General features: G+C 51.2%; 2 protein-coding genes across 2 annotated transcripts; both read right to left on the bottom strand.

Moving 5' to 3' along the window:
- Nucleotides 1-9075: 9075 nt before the first annotated feature.
- On the bottom strand, nucleotides 9076-10565 carry SPBR_08425 (uncharacterized protein; the record flags this gene model as incomplete). The annotated part of the gene is made up of 5 exons (XM_040766663.1): nucleotides 9076-9502; nucleotides 9628-9797; nucleotides 9885-9952; nucleotides 10009-10239; nucleotides 10322-10565. 5 exons carry the CDS (start codon nucleotides 10563-10565, stop codon nucleotides 9076-9078), a joined length of 1140 nt encoding a protein of 379 aa, XP_040614677.1.
- A 7408-nt stretch (nucleotides 10566-17973) lies between these two features.
- SPBR_08426 (uncharacterized protein) lies at nucleotides 17974-19462 on the bottom strand (the record flags this gene model as incomplete). The annotated part of the gene is made up of 4 exons (XM_040766664.1): nucleotides 17974-18089; nucleotides 18379-18421; nucleotides 18501-19253; nucleotides 19448-19462. The coding sequence occupies 4 exons, from the start codon at nucleotides 19460-19462 to the stop codon at nucleotides 17974-17976; spliced, it is 927 nt and encodes a 308-aa protein (XP_040614676.1).
- Between the last annotated feature and the right edge of the window lie 1439 nt (nucleotides 19463-20901).

The following is a 20901-nucleotide window of genomic DNA, read 5'->3' as shown; positions in this document are numbered from 1 at the left end:
TTGGGCAGTGCTGGAACGATCGTCATGACCACCATACTTCCTCCCCGCCTCTCTGCCTCTGTTTCTTTTTTGGTTCTCATCGACGTTGCACTCTGCCGTCGTTTTGGCCTCTCGCTACGACGGTGTACATTGTTTATTTGCCCCTCAACCTCTGTGTCTCTGGTTTTGGGCCGGTTACGCTTCCGCGGAGAGTTGGTAATTGAAATAATACAGGAAAACTCTGCAATCTGCAATCTGCAATCTGCCCAAAAAAGAGCACGGACAATTGGCAGGCTCTGTGCGCGCGCCGAGAGACTGAACGGTGTCGTGAAAGAAATATAAAAATAAATCATGTCCCCTTATGGCGAGAAAACACCAGGAAAAAGGAGGCAGCAAACATGAGAAGCAGAAACAGCAGCGTGAAACAGTGGATAGGGCGATACACTAATCGAAACGCACCAAATGGTTCACTAAATGCTCTCGACCGGTGCAGAACGACGTGAGGAAGGTGCGATTGCGAGGACAAGATATAGCGAGCGCCACAGAAGTTTCAGGAAGGTCGTCAGAAAGATAACACCCCAAACGGGCAGGTCCCACGTTTGGCCGGGGAAGACGGGCGAGACAAGGCAAGAACGAGAGGCTCCGGCAAAAAAAAGAAAAGAGCAGCGTGAGCCCACTGTGCCCACTAATATGACGGCGCTCGCAACGTATCTTACTTTTTATTCATAGTGTGCGTTGATAGCGTGTTTCAGACTCCGGCCCGCTCTGTGAACTTGCCCTAACATGGGCAAGAACCGTTTTCCACGTTTTCTCGATGACAGTGTCAAAACAAGCAACCACTTGTCACGAGGTTTGTCGGTGAACAGCGAGCTTTCCTTATGTCGACTGCACGGCCCTCTTTGCCAATCCTCGCTAACAATGAGTTTTGCTCGGCGGTCATGAGAAACGTGGGTTCGATCAGGAAAGCAACGACTCGAAATTCCAAAGGGAAGGGATTCTTGTGGACTGCGGAAAGAATGATACTTCCCACAAACACCCCTCGAGAGTGTCCAGAGTTTTGGAGCCTCCCTCCGTGCACAAGATGTTTTGAAACGCACATAGATGCTGGAGGACAAAACGGGACAAAGAAGACGAAAAACGAAAACGGTAGCAGCAGACCAACATCGAGAATCACTCATCTGGGGCGCCAACGTTGAAAAAAAAAAAAAAAAAAAAAAAGCAAACAAGGGATGTTCAGAAAACGACGACGAAACCAGTCACTTGCAGAAATGCGCTTGAAAAAGAGACAAGCAGAAGACGTGCGCGGCAGGGCCAACCGAACAGGATGCGTTGAACCCAAGATACGGGAAAAGGGAACTAGTCGGGCCAAAGAGCAAAGAACCAAACTTGCAATGGGGCGATGCGACGACGTGAGGCTGGAAGCTTGCATCGGTCGTATCGGTCGCTTTGCAAAATGTCCTCGATTTCTTCCGAGAGGGGGGACAAAACCCTGTCACTGCCATGCGCACAATGGATGAACCCCCATTGCCAATTTTTTGGCTTGCCAAGACGGTCTCGCTCTGGCCGATACAGAGTACGAATTACGACGTACACAGATTCTTCTTGTTTGCTGCCTCTCGACTGTGACTGTTCAGAATGAGGACAAAACTCCCGTCCAGCCACCAGTCCACAGCGGAACCGTGACAGGGAAGCGGGCGAAATGACAAGGCCAAGACAATGTAAGAACGCAAAATCGCAAAAGATTGCAAGACAGGGGACAAGATTCCCAAGACTCCAAGACTCCAAAATCTGCAGGGGGCTTGTCGTAGGGCTCCATTGTCTTGCAGAGCAAGCTAACGCTGTTGAGCTTCCATCTCCGAACCATAAAGTGAACCCCAGCGGGCCCAGTATGCAAAAAGCCTCTCGGCTGGGAGAAACCCTGGCTCCGCTTGACCTCCCCTGCCTCCACGACTCTGTCAGTCTGTTTCCTCCAGACTGCAAGAATAAATTATCGGTGGGAACAAGTCCATGGTGTGCACTCTAAAATGGTGTCCCATTTACCATTTATGCCTTCCAGATTGCTGCTCACTGTTCATCAGCGCTGCCCAGGCCCTGTGGTCTCCCCAAATCAAGCTATGCTACACCATCCTACGCCATCGCGAACGAGATGGAGCCTCTCCTCGTTGCCTTTTTGTTTTTGGGAGTTGCATGCGACCGGGGAATTGCCCTCTCTCTCCCTCTCCCCCCCTCTATCCCTCACTCCTTGAGAGACACCCCCGAACCACCGAGCCACCCTAGAATATGAGGAATCGGACCGTCGAGTACTAGAGGCAGGGGCAAAACGGGGAAGGCAGCAGGGAGCAGGGGGTGCGAAGGCAACATCGGCGGGCGGGCTGGCGGGCTGGCGGGCTGGGCTTTAGTACCATGTAATGCCAATGGCCCCTGATACGGCAAGTGCAGCGAGAGATCCCCGTCTCACCCGCAAGCGATACCTTGACAACATAACAGTAGTGCGCTCGCAATGGAGGCCGACGGCTGGCGTGTCCAGGACATGGAGCGATGGGGAAGTCATCTACTCGCAGAGCAAGTATCGTAGCGTAATCGGGTCGGTACCTTCTGGGGCTGGGTTCCTTGTCTCGTCACAAGGAGGACCCCAACACGAAAGATGTGATCTTCTCTGTATGTCGTTGAAATGACAATCTTATGCAAAATCGCGGTGTCGTGCTGCTTGCGTCATCAAGAAAATCCATGGACAAGCGGGAGGTTATCTCGCAGTTTATAGTTCGTACTATTGATTGCCCTGTTGGCTGTCAACTGTCCTCGCGGACCCACGATGTCCAAGATCTTGCAAGACGAGATAGCGCACATCACGCGTGCTTAACAGAGGTTACCACCTCCGCACCGTATGTCGCACATCGTGCATTAAAAATCGTGTATCGTACATTCAACGGGCATTGTATTCCGTGCACACCACTGGAGCCTTCGGCGTGTCCCCGGTCGACTGTGCCACGCTTCTGCAGCGGGGATGCACGGAATATGTTCAAGAAAGAGGGAGGCGTACGACAGTGTACGATAACCATTGGTCTGGTGTGCTATCAATATGCAACGTCCGCCGCACACAAAGTGGATGGAAGTACCCATCTACACAAAACACATCGAGTATGAAAAAGCCAATGTTTCTCGAAACCAGACTTCCTGGCATCGAGTTTCGACGATATGGCATCGCCATACGAGATGCACGTATCATACCTGTTCCCAGGTTTGTGGAATAGTCGGACGAAACGGCCGGCGTCTCTTTGTTTCGCCGTCGCTCGCTTCAAACGTGTGTCAGGATCGCGTGTTTCCGGGTTTGCCCTACACGTTCGGATCTTACTGGATACGTGCGGAGCACAAGAGTAGTCGTCAGTCAGTAAAGGTGATACAAAGGAGAATCAAAAGGAGACAAAACATGTCGACTCAAGGCCGATTTCACTCGGTACCGATTATTCGGGACAGCAAAGGCATAAGTGGGAAAGAGAAAAAATAGCTAGAGAAAGACCGAAACGACAATGGGAAGGCAGGAAGACTCCGAGAAATGCGCCGGTGACCACACCGCTGCTGTGCCTGGTGTTCGCTGTCGATCAAACTTGGCGGCGCGGCAGCAAACAGCATGAAAGCCTGGCAAAGGACCTTTCCCAGCCACGTTCATTGCATATAGGTACGCAGAAATGCTCCCGTCGTCCCGGTACGACGTGTCGGCGTGGCAGAAGAAATCGAGACGATGTATCGTGTGCACCCGACTCTACTACCAATAGTAGCCCCGTTAAGACGTGTCAATACCTCGCAACCGAACAGCGGGACGACCAATGTTACCACTGGCAGCCATTGCGTGTCGTGCCGCTGTCAAACTTTACTTCGGTTCAAAGTCGACAAACCCAACGCCAGTCGGGGTCCAGCATCCGACGTCCATGTCCATCGTCCAACGTCCAGCGTCCAAAGAATCGACCAAGCACAAATTTTGGAGTTCAAGCATATCTCGTCGGCCGTGACGATCGGCATCCATCGCGGCGCACAATATGTCTGGATACTGAATAGGGGCCTTGCGACGGGCGAGGACAGTCACCAACGAGTGTGGATAAACTCAACATGGACCTCACTCGAAACTGTCACTGACTGACTGATGACCCTATACTCCGTACAAATTCAGCAAATTGAATTGCCGACTTGTAGCTTGTCTCTTCGGCCCCAAATATCTCCTCTTTCAGTCGCTCTTCGCTCTCAACATCCCCACAGAATCATCTCGCTAGTCCAGTTTTCTGCCTTCTTTCCTTGCTGCCTCCCTAGCATGGACCCAGCAGGGCGAGAACGGCCTCTGGGTCCTCTGGACCGTCTGGGCACTCCGGGGGTTCCTCCATCTGTTGTCACTGACAGAAAGAGTCTCCGTAGCGAAACGACGATCGTCTGTCTTCCGTAAACAGGAACAAGTAAATCCGGGGACAGGTTCATACAAAATACTCCGTAAATGCCTTGTGCAAGCCAGACGCCAACAAAACGGCGACATTCTCGTGCATCGTGGCCTTGGCATAAACGGCATCCAAGACCCGAACATTCTTGTGATGGAGTCCCTTCTGTGGCCAGAACAAAAGAAGAAAAACACGCCCACATGATTGTACATGTCTGACTCTGTCTTTTCTGTTTGTGCCATGTGTCCCTTGTTTTTCTTTCCTTCATCCTTTTCCACTGCCTTACCCCATATCAACCATCAACGGACACCTGCACTCCAGCGTTCCGCCTGCACTAGCAGGAAGCACAACATATTTGTACTGCATACACTACCACCGCCGACTCTCGTGCGGCCTTGCTTTCATGGCAAACGGCGCTGGAGACCTTCAGGGCACATGTTAAATCCATCAGCCACTTTTCTGCGAACAGTCTCGTACTTCCCTCTTTGAGAAAAGCGTCGAAAAAGGCATCATAAAAAGCCCAATACGGATAGGAGCGTAGCGACAAAGTGCGGAGACAGGACATACGGGACATCCGCCTCCGTCTGGGGAAAAGGATTGTGATGCGCGGCCTCAAAATTCTCACTTGGTCTTTGACATGTGGAAAGTCCTCCAGAAGAGGGAGCGATTGCCAGAAGGCAGGCTTGACAAGACAGGCTTATTTTTCCGCGAGCCCCATTGCGACAATTGTCTTGAGCAGTGTCATCTTGTCCGCTCATCTGGCTGATATTCTCCGTTGGTTTGCCCGAGTCCCTTCCAGTCATGTCGAGAGTCCTTGCTTGAATTCTTGTCTCTTCCGTCATTGTTTCCATGGAAAGACACGTTCTGCCGGGCCCAATTTAGGGCCGGCAGAAGGGAAACCCGGTGAAGAGCGGGAGACGAGAGACGGCGCGCCGTTTTGTACATCGTAGGAATCGACGCAGGCACGGTGGGCTTCCTGGGCAGGAGGGCGACTAGACAACATGTCGAAAGAGACTGGCGGACCTGTCTGCCGTGAGATACTCCGCAACTTGGGGCCGGCAAGTGAGATACATCGAACTATCCTGTCAGTAGTAGCATGTCGTACTGTCGCATTCTGCCGCACGTCGCAATTCCCAGTTTGATTGACAGCGGGCGACGACATTGATTCCAAAATGCATGCTAAAAAAGCTAGACAGGCATCAGGGGAGGTCGGAGGCTGGGAAAGACAAGAGAAGGCCGTGAGAAGACGAAAAAGAGGTCCATCGGAAAGAGGAAATAGTCAGATAGTGCCAACGGCACAGGAGAAAAGGGGAGCAGGGAATATCTGCAATGCCACGCCGCGCCAACGCCATGCGACATGGAGAACGTCCGCAAGAAGCAAGAGAGGCGAGGAGGGAAACGGGAAAGTGATGGGCAATGTCCCAAAAAGGGGGAAAGCAGGCAGAGAGGCTCTTTCCCCTTGAAGATCGACATCAGGCCCCGCTCTCGGTTCTTGACGTTGAACGACAGACTCCGTAGCGTGTTTTTATCTTACATCGTACGTCGTAGCTTCCCTACACAGTAACTTGGCCCACAGAGTTCTTTCCTGCCTCTTTGCCTTTCTTGCCAGTCAGCCTTTTTTACACAATATTACAAACTCCGTTGCTGTCCACTTTCTGTTCGCCGCTTCTCTTTGCCCCTGTGCATCGAGTGGAGCCCGACCTTCGGTTCCCTGAACAAGACAAGAGGCACAGCGGCTGGCGAATATTTCTCCAGCAGGTGTAGTGGACGGTTGTGGGCGGAGATAGACAGGGAGACGACGCAGCTTCCTTCTGTGGCCGAGTCTTGTTGCTTTTGCTGCCATTTGGTGGCCGTTGGGTTTGCAGAGGAAGGAACGACCAGAGCATCGTACGATCGACAATCTGGCAAGACAAGAAGGGAGGAACGAACGACAGCAGACAGAGACAACGATTGCCAAGTGGTGACCACCGGTTTGGGCAGCGATAAAGACATCGTTCGATCGAAAACAAAGGCAGGAGTGAAGGTAAGAGCGACTTGGCCACATTGGCAGAGAAGGCAATTGCCAAGTGGTGGTAGCCAGTCGACAATGCACTTAGCAGTGCCTGGCAAGTGCTATTGTCCCAAGATCACGACTATCGTGCTGTCTCGTTGCCGTCATTCTTGGTCCCATCAGCCGTCTGGCAAAAGGGAGGACCGATGCACTCGAGTTGGACTGGCAGGCTGCTCTGGCCGTCCAAGCGGACGAGACGAACAGGGAATGAGCTGCCATTGCAAGTGCGCCCCGAGACTTCGTCCAAGTCCACATGAGGAACATGATGGACGACCCGAGTTGTCTATCCATGGGACGGGCTCGGACGCCTTATGTTGTTCGTGGCCGGCCACAGTCGCGTGGCAACTGCTACGGAGGAGGAAGTCGGCCATCGGTGAGTATATCAGACCAGTGCCTGGCAACTGTGTATGAGTGAGTGATCAGCGGCTGCTCGATCGTGATTGAACCCTTGAGGTAAGAACACGAACATGAAGATACCAGCGGGGGATGATGCGGCGACCACCGCTCAAAGGGACGTCCTCTCGCCTCCTTGGTATGCAGTCGTCGTTCTTCCTGTTGCAGTCTCTGCAAGTCGGAAAACAACGCAATGAACAACGATCGGTGACTGTTGTCCAAGGAGGGCGTCGAGAGCCCAAAACACGGCGGCAGTCCGCCACTCCTCGGGGAGGCACGCGGTCAATTACGCCGTTGGCCTGGCAGATGTAGAAACCTTGGACATCTACACGAGCCTGAGAACCAGTTCTGCTTGATGGTATTGCAATTCTGAGCGCTCAAGTGAATCGTCTCAAAACCCGGGTCTCGTTTGGCCCACGCAGTGTACCCCGTTCTTCTGAATCGAGCTCGTCTTTCTTTGCTTCTTCCGTCCCCTTGTATTTGTGTATCTTCTCACTTCTGGATCATGAAAAATTATTACCCGTCGTTTATATTTGCGTTGCCGCAAAGTCCACCCTCTCTTTTCCTTCTGCGATACAAGGTATATCCTGCGAAACAAGCATGAAACGGTCGAGACGGTAAAGTAGGAGAGGAATACCAAGGAAAGCCAACATGAAAAAGAGGAGAATGCCGGTGGCGAGAGAGGTAACGCATGCGTGACGAGAAAGACAAGCGAGACACAAAACGAGAACGTGACGAGAAAGGAACGATAACAACGCCGTGAAGAGGAGACTCAGGTAATGTTTTCGCATGCGGCCATACGAAAACAAATAATGCAAATGCAAATGCATATGCATGCAGCCATGCAATGCAGAGGCAGGGAGTCGACAAACAAGGAGGGCACGAAGTGCAGGAGACACGGTGCATCCAACCAACCACGGCCCTTGCCGACAATGCCCGGGCAGCTTTGAGCAGTCGCGGGAAGTGGGTTCGTGAAGGCAAGGAACCAACAACGAAACGGAAGGAAACAACAGAACGAGGAGTCGGTGGATGGCATTTCTATCAAGCCACCGAGTTTCCATGGTTGTTGCTGCCCGGTGCTTGTGTCTACTCACAAGAAGCAGGCGCCGTATTTCGCTGTTCTGTTGGGTCGCTTACGGCTCTGTGCATCGGATTCGCTCTCTATCTCTCGTCATGAGTAGCGGTGTAGGCTCGTTCGTTTGCATACAATGGCATCGTGACGATGCCGGCAGTCCAGAATACAAGGAGTGGGGGATACAGAGGCAAGGGGGATAAAAGAAGAGGAAAGGAAATGGAGAGAGTTGCTGCCAAAGGAACACAGTCGAGTGTAAGAGGCAAAAGATGTGCAATGCATGCATGTGCACGGTTTGTGGCACTGAATCACATCATCAAATCATCGGGGAAGCGGTCCGTGCACTGCATTTTTAAAAAGACAAAAACGTATTTCGTGGCATTTGTACGGATTTTTTATTTACGAAAAAATCGGAGGAAGGAAAAAAAAAAAAAAAAAAAAAAAGGAAGTAGCCACAGATATTTGTAAACCACTTATTTTCGCTGACTGAAATAAGTGTTGTGCTGTAAGACGTGCCATGAATGGCCGTGATGTTGATACCTCTGTTTCATCCTCGCCTGCCAAGAGGAGAACAACGCACATAGTCCCGGTGCAACATCGACACCGCCACTATCCTCCAAGCCCACAATCGACATGCCCCTCTGCAAATGGGGAACAGACGCCGTGTGCCGGCCCAGCGCCACGGATGTGACCAAGCCGGGTTGCCGATGCCACTTGTGCCGTCCAATCAACTGCTGCCAGCTCCAGTCTCGAGTAGCAAAGCACAATGTAGCTTTTATTACGCTTTTTGGCTTCGATCCCAGTAGCTTGCAAATCGAAGCACAGCCCAGACTCAGAAGAACACTAACAGGCGCAAATAGAATCAGAGTAAAAGGATAATGTTCTTATAGTGTTTATTAAAGGTGATTTCAAGCAAATCCGCAGTCGGGACTGCATCATGCTGCGCAAGAGTACTATACTGTGTGGTATTGTGGCCATCTCGTCAGTTTTTGCTAGGAATAGTCATTACACCCGCCAGGATCAATTTTTACGGCCTCGTCATTGCGGTCACTCCTTTTGTTTCGTTGTCCTCCCGTGTAAGCATGTTCATGTGTGGCCATCAGCTGACCACTGGCTTGCCCCGTTTTGGTAGCCCTGCATTCATTGTGACACGAGAAAAATTAGTTGGGGTACTTTCGCAGCGGGAAGAACGACTCCGGCATTGGCTCAATGTGCCAGACACGCGGATGGTCCTCGTCAAAGCTAGCATCCCATTCACTCTGAAGCTCCGCGGGGAGCGCCCAGCCATGCTTTGAGCTGCGGAGGCGCATGCGGACGAGATGCCGCTTCTCCAGTACCCCAGCTCCATTCGTAAAGCTTTCGCGGCGGTGCAAGACTGCAAGGTTGTTGATGAAGTGCATATCACCAGGCTGGGTACGGATCTCCAGCTGAGCAGCCTTTGCGATGGCTTCAATAGCTTCAAGGGCCTCGATTTGCCGAGCCGTGACACTTGGGAAGCGTGACGGGCGGGGATGGATGCTGTTTCCAAGGAGTGGCGTCCGCCCGAAATTCATAATGACCCTTGGGCCTTGTTTGAAAATAATGGGCCTGCATTGGAAGTGGGGGCTGAGAACATAGCACGTATGTGTTAGTCGCCAAAGGCAAGGAAACGGGAATATAGGAAAGGGAAGAAAGGGAAGAAAGAAAAGAATAGAAGGGAGGGGTGTGCTCACAATACGAAAGGCCAGTCGGCCCGTGCGAGAAGGCGAAGCAAATCAGGACGCCCAGCAGCGAGGGCATTGTAGACTGTATGCGCCGACGAAATGATACAGCGTCCGCCAGATGAGGCCGTATTGCGTGTCAACCAGCTAACAACGTCGCCGGTCTCTTCCGTATGGAAGGTCTATGGGAGAATAAATTACAGGTTAACACATTGACTTACAGACGATCAGTGTGTTCTCGCTCGCCCATCATTTGCCAAGATACGTACAATTGACTTGTTGGAATGTCGATGGTGTTCCGTGCTCGTCTTCGACGACTTGTCCGCAATGATGTGGACTGATGGTGTTAGTCAATGGGCAGAAGAACTGGTGCATGAGAAGAGAGATACTTACCTAGCATGTTGCCTCTGTTGTCCTGATGGGCACGCTGATCGGCGATGTAGGTTTGAACACCGAGGTAGGCAAGAGTCAAATCCTCGACCGAAAAGTCGGCCGGGTTGACACCACGTACAAGACAGAAGCCGCGGCCTTCGTACACCTCCAAGCTGAGTTCGTCCAGCTTGGCACCCAGCTGAGGAAGCGGGAAAGTGTTGCGAGAAACATTCTCGCCGTCAAGTCCGAGATCTATATCGTAGTAAGGGTTAGGCGATGCATCATGCAGCAGAGCGCTTTCGAATGACTGGGTACGAATGAGTTGATGATTTACCCTTAAAGTAGGAGATGGCCTGGCATATCTCAGCCAGATCGGCCTTGCTGAGCTGGTAGATGTAGGTCTCCGGGACCTTGAAATCGCTGCCGAACCAGGCGAGTTTGGTATCGAGCTTCGCAGGGAAGCCTTTGGGCATAGAGGGGCTGTCGGTCTTCTGAGTGGCAGGGCTAGCTCCCGCAAGATTAGGCACGGCAAGTACATGTGTGGCTCCAACGACAGGACCGGTGCTCAGGGCAGACATGGTAGCGTGTGGATGCGAGTCTGTCGACGGGGTATGGTTAGGATACCAATTTGCCACAGACAAGAACAAAGGAAGAGTTCGTGGGATTTGGGGGGAAAAAGAGATTCAAGAAACGAACTGGACTGAATAAAAGACGACTTGTTGGCTTGAACGACATAAAAAACAAAGGAGGTACAAAAGACGGCAACGATAAGCTATCTTGGTATCGACGGATTAGTTGCCGGTGTGTGGGAAGCAGGCAAGACCAGAAGAGGTATGGAAGGAAGTTTTACGAGCAGAAGAAGGCGTGAGGAGGGATCACTTGGAGGATGTGACTGTGTGGTTCGAGACAAAGTGAATTCGTGTCATGAAGAGAAGGGCGTGCGAGCCTGAATGGAAGCAAGACAAGTTGATCGTTTGTGCTTTGAGATGGGGTGCGGATTGCTACGTCAAGTCAGAAAATTGGACAATGACGTGAATCTTAGGCAAAGAGTGATGGGAACGAAAAACTGAAGGGAGAAAAGGGAGAAACGGGCCTCATATACTCCTTTTGAATTCTCTCGCTCTTTCCCTTCGAGCTGAGGATCCTTCCTCGATTGTTTTGTGCTTTGTTCTTGCCATTTATCACTCCTGCCCTATTTCCCAACTCTCGTCACCCCCTATTTTAAAGGCAGCTCGTGTAACAGAGGCAGTCGCGGATAGCAGGGAAGGAGCAAGCGACAAAATATCAAAATACAAACCACCCAATTTTCCTTTCTCGCCAAAGTGGTGGGAACAGCGCCGGGAAAGAGCAACCAACACATAAAAAGCAAGGATTGAAAATGGTACCACCACAATCAAAGTACGGATCGGATGATGAATGAGTGATGGGCGTTGTGTAAACGAGACACAGCAGCCGGGACAACAGGATAAAACACTGCATTGTTGGCGGGTAGCAGTGACAGTGTAAATGAGAGAATAGGAGGGCGTGAGACAGCAGAAGAAGACAGCAATGGAAGCAAGTGAGAAGGAGAAAAGAAAATGAGAAAAAGGGGAATAAAAAAAAACGAAGATTAAAAAAGGAGAGTCAAACGGACGAAACAAGCGACATCAATGGAAGCAAGGTATAATAAGAGAAAAGAAGATACATACGAATCAGTGCCAGCATATGTACATATTTGTCAAGCACATGCGCACGTTACGGTATGTGTGTACACAAAATATGCATCTATGGCAAGTACACGAAATTGCAGTCAAGTACCGGTACGAGCGCTTCAAAATTACACTCATGCAACGGTATGCACACAAGAGACGTCAGTAGGACACCGTCGGCCGTACGCCTCACGTTGGAGAAGGCAGATCCGAGGGCGTCTGCCCGAGAGAGTTGCAGGCCACTCAATAAGACGGCCGTGGGGCGAATATGTACGTGTGTCTGGAAGCGTATTTTTGGGAACGAAAACGTCGGCTAGTGGTTCGCCGAGAGACAACGGATGTGAAGGGCATCGATATGTGGATGTGGGTGGGTGTCGACTTGATAGTGTTGGAACTCGTGCACGGAACGAGGTGTCTGTAAGGAGGTGCAGGCAAGAACAGACATGCTTCTTCGTCTGTGGAACTTGGTGCTGTGACCGGGAACGTGATGGTCGAGTGCGTACTGTCGTGGCTGAAGCACGGTCAGAGCGGACGAACCTTTGCTTCTCCGCTTCGTTTTTCTTTTCTTTTGTGGAACCGCGAGTCCGAGTAGAGCTGGGTCGAAATGGTGTGGTGAGTGCTATCACAGCAGATGAGAACTCGGGAAGGGGAGGGCTTGGCGGCAATAGCCAGCGTTTCTGCGCTAGATGGGAAGGACCTCCAAGACGACGGCCTTTGGGGCACGCAATAGACGGTGGCCTGAAACGGGAGCTTGATGAATGTCGATGACTGGGGCCGCCGATGCCGGTAGGAGATATGATTACCCGTTGTTTATTGTTGTAAAGACGAAGGAAATCACCGGGCTTCGAACAAAAGCCACTTCCTTTGTTGCTGGGCTTTGACAAAGAGCGTAGATGCTGCGCGACGATGTACAACGTGTACCTTAGATGCAACGAAACATCGCTTGTTCAAAACAATACTGGCTTGCTGACCCGCAACCATTAAACAACTGTTCGTAGGAAGAAAAAACAGAATCGTGACGATGAGTGGCAAATAGCAGGAACAAGGAGGAGTAGGGTCGGATAGCAGCAGATGGCTGCACCTAAGAGCCCGACAAAATTATAGGAAAAGAGTCGTAGGGTGGGGACAAAAAGGAAAGAAAAGGATGGGAACGAAGGCTCGGTGTCATCCGTCCTTGTCTGTGCGATAGACTGCAGCTCTATGTGTTGGGACACGGACGTGTTGATTGACATATGGTGCAGGGTAGGAAACAAGAAGGCGGAGCTTTCGGTGGCGGCTGCATGAGCAACAAAATAATAAAGATAAAAATAAAGCGTCTGTCACCATGGTACGCCACCCAGCTGTTTGCCAGTCTTTGGACGGTAGCCGTTTTTCTTCACCGTGTAGGCGCCACAACAGAAGCAAGTGAGGGTAATCGGTGAGCGGGTGTGCAGCTGCGAATCCGCGGTGGAGGGGGAAGGGCGAATTGGCCAGTTGAGAAGGACAAAACGAATGTAAGAGAGTGACAGACGGCCAAACACGGGAAGGGAAATTGAGTTTTGGCTGCAGAAGCTGCAAGGCGCTGCAGGAACTTGACGCACTGCTGTCACCACAGGCACAAGAGGCCGTTGTTGTGCGTTGGTGAGGCGCCGTAGAGTAAAAGTATATAGACTTCCCGCTTTTGTGCTGAGCACCCTGCATGTATGTTTGGGGTTGTGTGGTAAGCGAGCTGTGCTTCGCTTTGTGAATATCTGCAAGAGACGTCGTCTTTGTTCTTGGTGCCGTGTTTGGTGCCGCTGACGCTCCTATCGCGTCGGGGCGGAAAGCGGAAAGACTTTGTGGGAAGAGGTACCAAGAGGGGGGAAACACGGGACAGAAAGATGGTCAAATATGACCGATCTCTCCCCCGAAGGTAGTGGAAGCTGTCGGGTCTGCCTGCATGCAGTGTTCTTGGATACTCTGTATTGTCTCTGACGAAACCTGGAGATGAGAAAAGAAGAAGCAGGCCCGATTTTGCAGACAAGAAAATTAACCGCTGAAAATAAAACAAGACCAGGAATGCCACAATACTTAATATTCTGGCCAAAATGACTTCGTTGGTGATGTTCGCTGGTGGTGATGTTTGTTCAGACGAGCTAGTCCCAGACAGGATGCTAACCTGTCTGACAATAGGAGTTTGGCGAGTCTGCTTTGAGTGAAGAGGGTATCATTCGAGGACTAATAGTCTAGAAAAGAGGAGGGGGGGGAATCTCCATGTGTCAGGGAATTCAAACCTGGACTCAAGTAAACGGAGACGGTGCCGGAAGACGTCTTGGCGGCATGGCAGGTAAGACAAGGAATGGTGTACGACAAAAGGATGGTCAAGCAGGGTCGCGCGAGAAACAATAGGCAACATGCTCTGTGCTGGGTGGAGGCTGAGGTCTGGAGCAGAAGAAAAGAAACTTAAAAGAGGAAAAAGATGTGCAGCTGAAAAACAGTTGGGGATAAGAGTTCAAGTTCAAAGTCAAAGGGCAAGGTACAAAGACCGGGCCAGTGAGAAAAGAAAGCTTGGGCATATCAAAAAGAAATAATAGCAAATCTTAGAAACGGCCGGGCAAGCCCCGTCCAGCCGTGTAACGCACCTGGGATCCTTTGACATTTTGGAAGCGTAGAGCGATGCCAAGGCACGAGACGAGTACTGCGGGTAACAGGGGCTTGCTCGACCCGAAGAGCGGGCTCGTCGAGGCGCCACTTGAGACGGCGACATCTTGTCCTGTCGTCCTGTCGTCCTGTCCTTTTCAAGCATTGTTAGCCCGGGACCTGAAATAGTGCCGGTGCATCGTCTTCCCCTCTCCTGTTTCCCCTCTCGTGTTGTCTGTCTTTCCGAATGCCAAGCACCTCCTCTCCTGCTCTCACCCACAAAAAATGGTAGTGGACCGAGCCGCATCACGTCCGTGCCACCTCAGGTTTGACTTTCTTGGGCATGCCAGCATGGAGATGATTTGCGTTGCGTACAATGAAGTCTAAAAGAAAGCTGATGGATTGCCGGGTGATGATGAACAGGGGGTTCGAGATGGGTGAGGGGAATTGGCGCGGAGCAAGCCGGCAGTGGAGTACTGGTTTGACCGACATCTGTCCCGGGCCAGACCATTCTGTAGCCAAGAGCCCATGCACCGGACGTTGTTCGACTCCAAATACGTCGTATATCGTCCTGTCTTTGTCTTTGTTTCAAGTGTGTTGAGAACAGAGCCCACAGCGATGGAACCGACCTTTGCAGCCGCCTTGTGTGCGCCACGAGGACTTGGCCGGGGCTGGAGTGCAAGTTGACCCCGAGTGGGCGGGGGGAGGGGGGGGGGGGCAGCTCACATGCATGCCCGCCTTTGGTATGGAGCAAGAGTACGACGTACGATGTATTTCGTACGACGTACTCGACGGCTGGCAGAAGATTTCCCCCATTGCCGAGCAGCGCCGACAATCCTTTCTTTCTCTAGGCACAGGTTGTCTAGCTCTTGTCTAGCCCGCTGTGACGAAGCAAACAAACAAGACACAAGGGTGACTCTCCAGCGGAAGAAAAACGTAAACTATTGAGCGATCCTGGGCATTTGGTGCTGCTCATGCATGCAGCGACAGGGCAGGTCTCCCCCACTTTTTCTTTTCCAGGCCCTCGCATTGTTTTCGGAGGATTGAGGGTTGTCGTGTGTGGCTGCGTGAACAGTTTTCTATCCACAGCGCCGCGCCGTGGAGGTGAGTGTTCTCTTTGAGCAGCGTGCATATCGTACGTGCATATGCAGGCGAACGCTCATGACCGTGAACGACGTCTTATTCGCCGTACCTCGTAAGTACCTGGACATTCCCTTGTCTGTCTCGTCGGCCTGGCCATGTGAGTGTGAGACCATGTACAGGGAGCGGTGGCTGGCGTGGGCTTAGTGCCTGCTCCGTACCGAGAAAACTCGCGTGCCAGGCTAAAGCCTAGCTGACAAGCTTGTCGACCAGCCTGAATAGGTTAAGCAAGGCGTGGCTAGCGAAACCGAAGCGTGGGAGTGGCCGTGCTGAGAGACGGCCGATGTCGAAAAAGGGATGGGGCGTGAGGCGCCGCGACTCGGGGGATATTTTAGGTGGAAACATGACAACAAGAAATGAATGATGTAAAAAGAGGCGACAAGTCGAACGTGCCGATGATCGATGTGCGACCCGAACGTTATTGTCTGGACTTTGGAGTTCCGAGAAAACAAAAATCACCGGAGCGGGAGGTGGGAGGTTGTGGTGGTGTGGTGTTGCAAGGAGTGACATAAAGGCGGGTCGCACCTTCTTTCCTTGCAAATAAACTCCGCGTTCTAAAATGGGAATCAGCGAAGACACGAGACTCCACACAACGTCCGCATTGTAGTAAACACCTGGTAAGGAATACGCCTTACGCATGTTTCCTATGTTGCCTGGAGCGTTTCGTTCTGGACAGAGCAATTGCAGCAAAAGAAAGGTAAAAGAGAAGAAGGAGCGATGTACCTGTGGAAGGGACAGTCATGGAATGTGGACCGGGAGAGCAAGGTAAGCAAGACACTCACCTGAGTGTCTAATTCAAGGTCTAGAGAGAAGACGATGGAAGACTGGCACAATAGGATTCCATGAAAAAAGAAAGAACGGTGTGCAAAAATAAAGGAAGGAGCGAATGAACAAGGGTTGCGAGAAGGAACACACAGAAACACACAGAAACACACAATGTCCTTGGCTCTGGGAAGGCGCTATCCCACGCTGCGACAGCTGAATTTGGGGGGGAGTGGCCAAGAGTGGCCATGTCGGTGAGCGTGTCCCTTTGAGCATACCGACAGTGTCCATGAAGTCTCATAAAGGAAATTGTAACGCGGTGTACAGAGCCGCCGTGTCGCATGCCGTGTGTGTCACACCACTCAAACGCCTGGCATATCATCTGCAAGTACAACAGTCTGGGGCGAAGTATTTAAGTACCTTGCAACGTGCACTTACTCCGTACTCAGTTTTGTATCTTGGCTATTTGTTCTCAAAGCGAAGCATTGGTCTCGTTCTTGCGTCGAACGGAAGACGCCCTTTTCGGGATGTACGCGTACTCCATATCTGTACACAGCTTGGGTTATCATCAGTAGCAGGCAATATTTGTGTACATCCATATTTCCTCCTGTACGTCGTACTCGGTAAACACAACGACACCCTTGTCATGAACCCCTGGTCAAACGGTGTTTTCAATAACAGCGATAATGCGACGTATCTTACGAATGATACATTCGATGCCTTGGGGTTATACCGCCATGCTACAGTGTGCACCCTCGCCGGAGACTGTCCACGAACGACCTAGCCTGAATCATCGTTCTGATTATTGACAAGGACTTGGACAAGAATCACAAATATCTGACATAAATATCAGCGTCCTCGTGCATGCGACGTACAATGGGCGTTAATATGGTGATCGTCGACGTAGCTTTGCTCTTATACGTTGTACGACTTAATAAACTGCGAAGCTGTATTGCACACATATGGGCTTTCCAGTCTCGTATTCGTAAACGTTAACTCATTTCATGAACTCCCGGGTCCCTAGACTAATGGTAGTCCACCACAATGTCATTAATCTCGAACTGAGCTTTGGTAAGGATCTGAAAGTAGACATTTGTGGGGGCAACTCGAGAAGAGAAACGGGGATACATCAGGTCTCTTCTTCAAGGAGACGGATTTGTGTAAATCAACGGATTCGATATACGTACAAGAAGATGTTCATCGTCTTCCCTTCAACATGCTGCAGCCAGTAAGGCGCATGTTGCCAAGTGAGCAGAGCAAGTTGCTTGCTACAGAGAGACCTGAACGGCCTGTCCTTAGTTCCACTTGTCAGTGTAACGCTGCTAACCCGCGGAGCCGGTTTGACGTGGCCTGGCCCTCTTCAGTAGGATCCACACAATAGAGACTCCCTGAATAATCTCTCCCATAGGGCAGCGATGTTATTCGGCTGTTAGCCTGGATATGCCTGAACCCTCTTCCTCCACGCAGTGATACTAGCCCCTCCTGCTGCCAGCCCTGACCTTTAAAATTGTATGTTGTAATACGCCCGTAGGGAGAGAGGCAAAATAGACCTGGGCATGCACCATACATCTCTTTCTGGAAGCATGCATACATGTGTTGTACCAGTCTGTTACAACGAGCTAAATAGTCTCATTTGAACCTGTGACTCTTCTTTCTTCTCATAGAGCGTGCCTCGTAATTTGGTGGGGAAGAGGGGATAAGATGCTGACGAATTCCCCGAGAAAGAAATCGAGACCGAACGAAGTGTAGTAGGCGGGAAAGCGGACTCAGCGTGTTTTCGGGCCGGCCGTCTCCCTCCCTATATGACCATTGTCCTGGGCTGCCAGTTGACTTCGTAGAGTTGGCTGATAAAGTAGAATTCGTTTTCGTAGTCGTTTGTATCCAGGACCGCCTGCCACTTCGCTTCTGTCATACCTGTTAGCATTGCTTCTCCAAGAAGTACCGTGACATAGTTGCAGCATAGATTAGTAATATCACCCACTCTGCTCGATGGCATACATCCGGGTATGCCGTACTATCCCCATGGCACTTTGGTCGAGGTTGGCAAGATTGCGTATGTCTTGTTCACGAGCAGTCTCGGTGAACGGAAAGGCACCTTTGTTGCAATAGTGGAAGTATGCAAGAAGCGTGATGGCTCCTATATCGATTAGTTCTCTTTCGTTATGAAGAAAGTAATTGAGATGGTGATGCTGATAGTCCTTACCCGTGTAGTACTGCTTAACCTTGTCCTCGCGTGCGAAGCGCCTCTGTTTCGATTCGGTCCGTAGTTAGTTCCCTGTACTATGCCCCTTGTCTGCTCCTATCAGTTGCGTGGTGGGAACAAACCTTCAGCCCGTGCTTCCTCGCATAGCTCGCATCGTGCTTAATAACAAGGGAAGCGTTGTGCAACAGCATGAACGTAACCAGGTATGTTGTAAACCAAGTATTGATCTTGTTGTTGTGGAACATATCTTGAAGAGCACCGAGGACGTCGTGTCTCAAGCTGTGTTGAATTTCGTGGATAAGAACGGAGTCGAGCTGCGCTCCCATGACGGGCGGAATCGGGATCTTTCCATGAGACGGACTCGTCTCGTCGAGTATGTTCATTGGCATACCAAGAGTTTCTTCGCCGACAATCTCGAAGGAACGTGTTGTTAAGCGCACTGTCATCCACAACTCCAGCGTCTTGGCGAGAAGCTTGTTCTCGTCTTCCGACAAGTGATTCTTTGCATGAGTCAGCTTGACCGCGATCCAGTAGGTCGGCCAAAGCACCGAGTCCTTATGGTCCGCTAGGACTTTGCTGCAACATGCAACCAAGCCTCTCTTGATGTAGGAGCTGTACTGCGGTGCAATAGCCTCGGGTTCGATGACAGCATATGGTGGAATCTGTACCGACCGCGTCTCCCCTGTGGGTGTCACCCAGGAACGCTCGAGACTGTCGCCGTCTTGCGGAACAAATTTGCGAACCCGAAGTTCGACAAACTCATTCGTGTAGCCTTCTGAGATGCGAAGAATCCTCACCTCGGACGAGGCCCAGTGGCCAACATCATCAAGAACCGTATTCTCTTTCCAGCGAAGTGTCCACTCGTGGCCTTTTACCTGTGTCGTTTTGGCAAGGATCACATCAGTGACCTTCAATCGTAGACAAGGCAACCGCCACGTACGGCCCAGCGAGTTCTTGCAGCCAAGACACACTCCCTTTGGATTACCCTCTTCAGCATTGCACTTCACGAAATTGTTAGTTTGCAAACTCTGATGGGGAAAACAAAAATTAGAAAAAGGCTAATACTTACCCTAATACGCTGCATACGGCACCGTATGCAACATCCATCCTTCCTCGTCTGTGCAGTTTTCTGGCGGTCAGTCTGGTCCTTGAATGGCCCGCGTCTAGCAGCTGGTGGTCTTGGATGTCGTTGGATCGGGATATCAAAGGTAGATTCAGTCACACAGGGTGTCGTTGCAACATGGCTGCTGTCACGGCGGTGACTGTGGTGCTTAATGACAGTATTCAGCATGGGAGCTGTGTAGTGCGGAGCCGCATTAATCGGATACGGCACAACTGCAACTGATTGCGGCATACCAATTGTTGTCGAGGTCGAAGGAAGGGGTACTGCCAGAGGTGCTTGTTGTGCAGGGGCGATGTTGGACACATCAAACGGTACTGCTGCAGGTACCAAAATAGGCGATGGCATCGTATACTGTGTCTCCGCTGTGACTGTGAGTGGTCTCGGAGAGAAGCGATTGCCAGCAGGCACTTCCCCAAGAAAGTCTTGAATCTGAGCCGCTGGAGCTGGGGCCATTGAAACAGAGAGTGTAGTCGGCGGGATGGAACTCAATTGTGCCACGTCGCTGGCTTCCGGTTTTGAGTAGCTATTTGGCGGTATTTGTTCGTTCGGGTAATACATGGTCTCAAAATGAGTATTCGGCTGTGTCTTCGCAAGCCGTGGGTCTTCCACAGGACCTGCTGAGGTCGTGAGTGTTGGCTGCATGGCCGGGTAGCTTTGCATGAATTGTGACGATTGCGTGTTGTCGTCCGACAGCCAATTTGCAGGCTGTGAATGGAAACCCTCGTTGAAAGCTAAGTTGGCTTGGGCCAGTTCGGTTGCCCTGCTGACTCCTGCATACAATCCGTTTTCAACGTATTGTCTGGATTCAGGGAGGACTGATGGTGTAGTTGAGACCGTGGTCATAACGGCGTCGTATTCTAGGCAATTATTTTAGAAACACACGCATATAATAATAGCAAGTGCTGCAAAGATGACAAAACTGAAAAACGCACCTATAGGAGTTTCCTGACTTGCTGATGGCTGGCACGACGAGAGACTAACTAGGCAATCCGCGACGCCGGACGCTGTTGATCCAAGAAAGGAACCTCCATCTGTCAAGGGGAGAGAAAAGAATGGCCGCCGTTCTGACTCAGCTTGTCCCTGGGCTATCAGGTTCTGACAAAGAGGAGCTTTCTCCAGGCCACGGCCAGGATGAGAAAATCGGTATTTGGGAGACATATTTAGAAAAGATATGTCAGCGCTGTGGCGTGCCCGTTTCTGATGAGATCGTGAAGTGTAGGTGGTCTCTATTAGTGTTTGAGGGGATGTGCCAAGAATGCGCCCTGCCCGCTCGAGAATGTATGAGTTGTACTGTATAGGGCTAAAGCATAGCAGCTCTTGCGGAGGGACCCCAATAATAGAGGCCGCCTGGTTGATGATGAGCCGTTGTTGTTCCGTCAACAGTGTAACTGAGGCAGGAT

This window comes from Sporothrix brasiliensis (genome assembly GCF_000820605.1).
Source record: "Sporothrix brasiliensis 5110 chromosome Unknown Cont22, whole genome shotgun sequence".
Taxonomy (NCBI): Eukaryota; Fungi; Ascomycota; class Sordariomycetes; order Ophiostomatales; family Ophiostomataceae; genus Sporothrix; species Sporothrix brasiliensis.
This window is presented reverse-complemented; position numbering and strand designations above follow the sequence as displayed.